The sequence below is a fragment of the Lagopus leucura genome, unplaced genomic scaffold (assembly GCF_019238085.1).
Source record: "Lagopus leucura isolate 7727_CA_CO unplaced genomic scaffold, USGS_WTPT01 236-0_obj-0_obj, whole genome shotgun sequence".
In the NCBI taxonomy this organism is placed as follows: Eukaryota; Metazoa; Chordata; class Aves; order Galliformes; family Phasianidae; genus Lagopus; species Lagopus leucura.
This window is the reverse complement of record NW_024965619.1, coordinates 61936-63855: the sequence shown is the minus strand read 5'-3', so window position 1 is coordinate 63855 and position 1920 is coordinate 61936. Positions and strand designations below refer to the sequence as shown.

The window sequence follows — 1920 nt, the reverse complement described above, 5'->3', positions numbered from 1 at the left end:
TAACCACGGTTTGTCTTTGTGCTGCTGAGCTGCAGCCACGCCTGAGGATTGCAGCATGGGCACACCTTTAATTCTGGCTTGTCTTTCATCCTCAGTGCTTGGGAGGTGCAGGATAGGAACTTGAAAGAATGTCCCAGTGGGGATGGGGGAGGTTTAATATTTAGCTCATTTTTGAAGGGCAGAAAGCAGCTGCTTTGTTTTCCTGGCTCTGGTTGTTTTGGAGCTCATCAAGATATAGGGGAGGGAGCTGAGAGCAGCTCCCCTGGGTAATCCCAGGTGGGTTCTGAATCACCTACAGCCAGTGACCTCCAGCAGGACTGGGTGCAGGCATCACCAGGAAACAGCCAATGTGGGTGTGAACTGTCCCTCTTTTTCCTGCTTCTTCCAGGCTTAACAACCTCCCAGGACCATGCACTATTATGGGGAGAGGTACAAACAGCTGTACCTGCCGGGCTCCAGCTACGTCACCGAAAGCCACCAGCATTGCACATCCCAACCTGATGCATGCAGCACCACATGCCACCCGCTGAGCATCATCAAGAGCCCGATGCCCAGATGGCAGAGCTACGTGCAGCCTTTCACCTACGTGTGCTCACAGCCCAGTGTGACCCACAGCACGCTGCTGCCCTGCCAGCCCTGTGTGCAGCAGTGTTTCATGCTGTGTCCGGAGCCCTGTGAGACCACACGTCTGCTGCCCTGCAGGAAGCCCAGCGTGCGGCTCAGCCCTGCTCGAGCTCTGCAGTCCTGTGAGAACGGCCACTTGGAGAAGAAACGCGTGGCCAAGAGCCTCCCACCCTGTGCTCCACGGTGCCCAGAGCCAGGCAAACTCAAGTTCCCACCATGTGGGATCAGGTATTCATCCTCCTGCAAGGATGAGTGCAGGTCAAGAAAGGTCTCCAGGTGCCTGTCGCAGCGGTATGGTGCGGAGAACCGCTGCTTGCAGGGGATGACCAGCGGCTATTCCCTGCCACTTCGGGGGGTCACCGAGTGCCCCCCGCAGCAGTGCGTGACACAGTGCTTCCTGGAAGAGTACATCAGCCCCTTCCCCCACCAGAAGTGCTCCAAGGGGTACCCAACGCAGGAGTGCATCACCACCTGCACCCCACAGCAGGTGCCCAAATGCCCCCCCGGGAGCGGGGCGAAGGTGAGCTCATCCCAGCAGCGCCTGGCCAAGTGCTCGCTGCTGCAGGAGGGAGCCAAGCATAAGAGCTCATCGACTCAGCACATCAGCAAGTCCAAGTGCCTCCACCCATGTGCCATCCAGCGCTCACCGCGGCACCATGCGGGGGATGTGAAGCGTTCAAGCCACTCCAAGAAGAGCCGCTGTGCTTCCAAATGTCTCTGGTGAAGGGGCTGAAGCTGCTGTGACAACAGCAAACCACGTAGCTGGGCCTGAGGTTGTGTTTTCCCCTGTTCCTAACCCCTGAAAGTGCTTTGCCCAGTCTTCCCCTTATTGTAATCAATGCTAACCTTGTATGGTACCTTGCCTTCCTCCTGTGGTTCCCCTGTAGTTACTCCTGCAACAGAATTTATGTTAATGAGACACTAAGTAGCTCTGAGCAGGTGCTCAGATTTGAGCTTTAAGCTGATACAACTCTGCTGTAGCATTTGCACTCCAAGAGGTTGTTACTGTTACTTCATCAGTGATTTTAACTGGTTGTGCCCACTGTATTAAATTTCAGGTTGCAGCCAGATCCCTGCTGTCTGCCGTCTCAGTCATTTTCCTTGTGTTCCTGTCTTTTTTTTCCCCACTCTTTTCAACACCACCTGACAAAACTGCTCCCTGTTGTTGTGCTTTCCCTCTTTGTAAAATAAAGACAGCAGTCGTGCTGTTAGGACTAGAAAGGTTGGGCAGAAACACAGCAAAAGCAGCAGCGCAGGCTGTGAGACAGAGGAAAACTTCATTAGTGCAATGAGGCT

The 1920-nt window shown here is 54.6% G+C and overlaps 1 protein-coding gene across 1 annotated transcript; it reads left to right on the top strand.

The window, feature by feature from the left end:
• Positions 1 to 390: 390 nt before the first annotated feature.
• Positions 391 to 1676, top strand: LOC122192202. Its single transcript, XM_042892714.1, has one exon. The coding sequence runs from the start codon at positions 410 to 412 to the stop codon at positions 1346 to 1348; it is 939 nt and encodes a 312-aa protein (XP_042748648.1). The 5' UTR covers positions 391 to 409; the 3' UTR covers positions 1349 to 1676.
• The last annotated feature ends 244 nt before the right edge of the window (positions 1677 to 1920 follow it).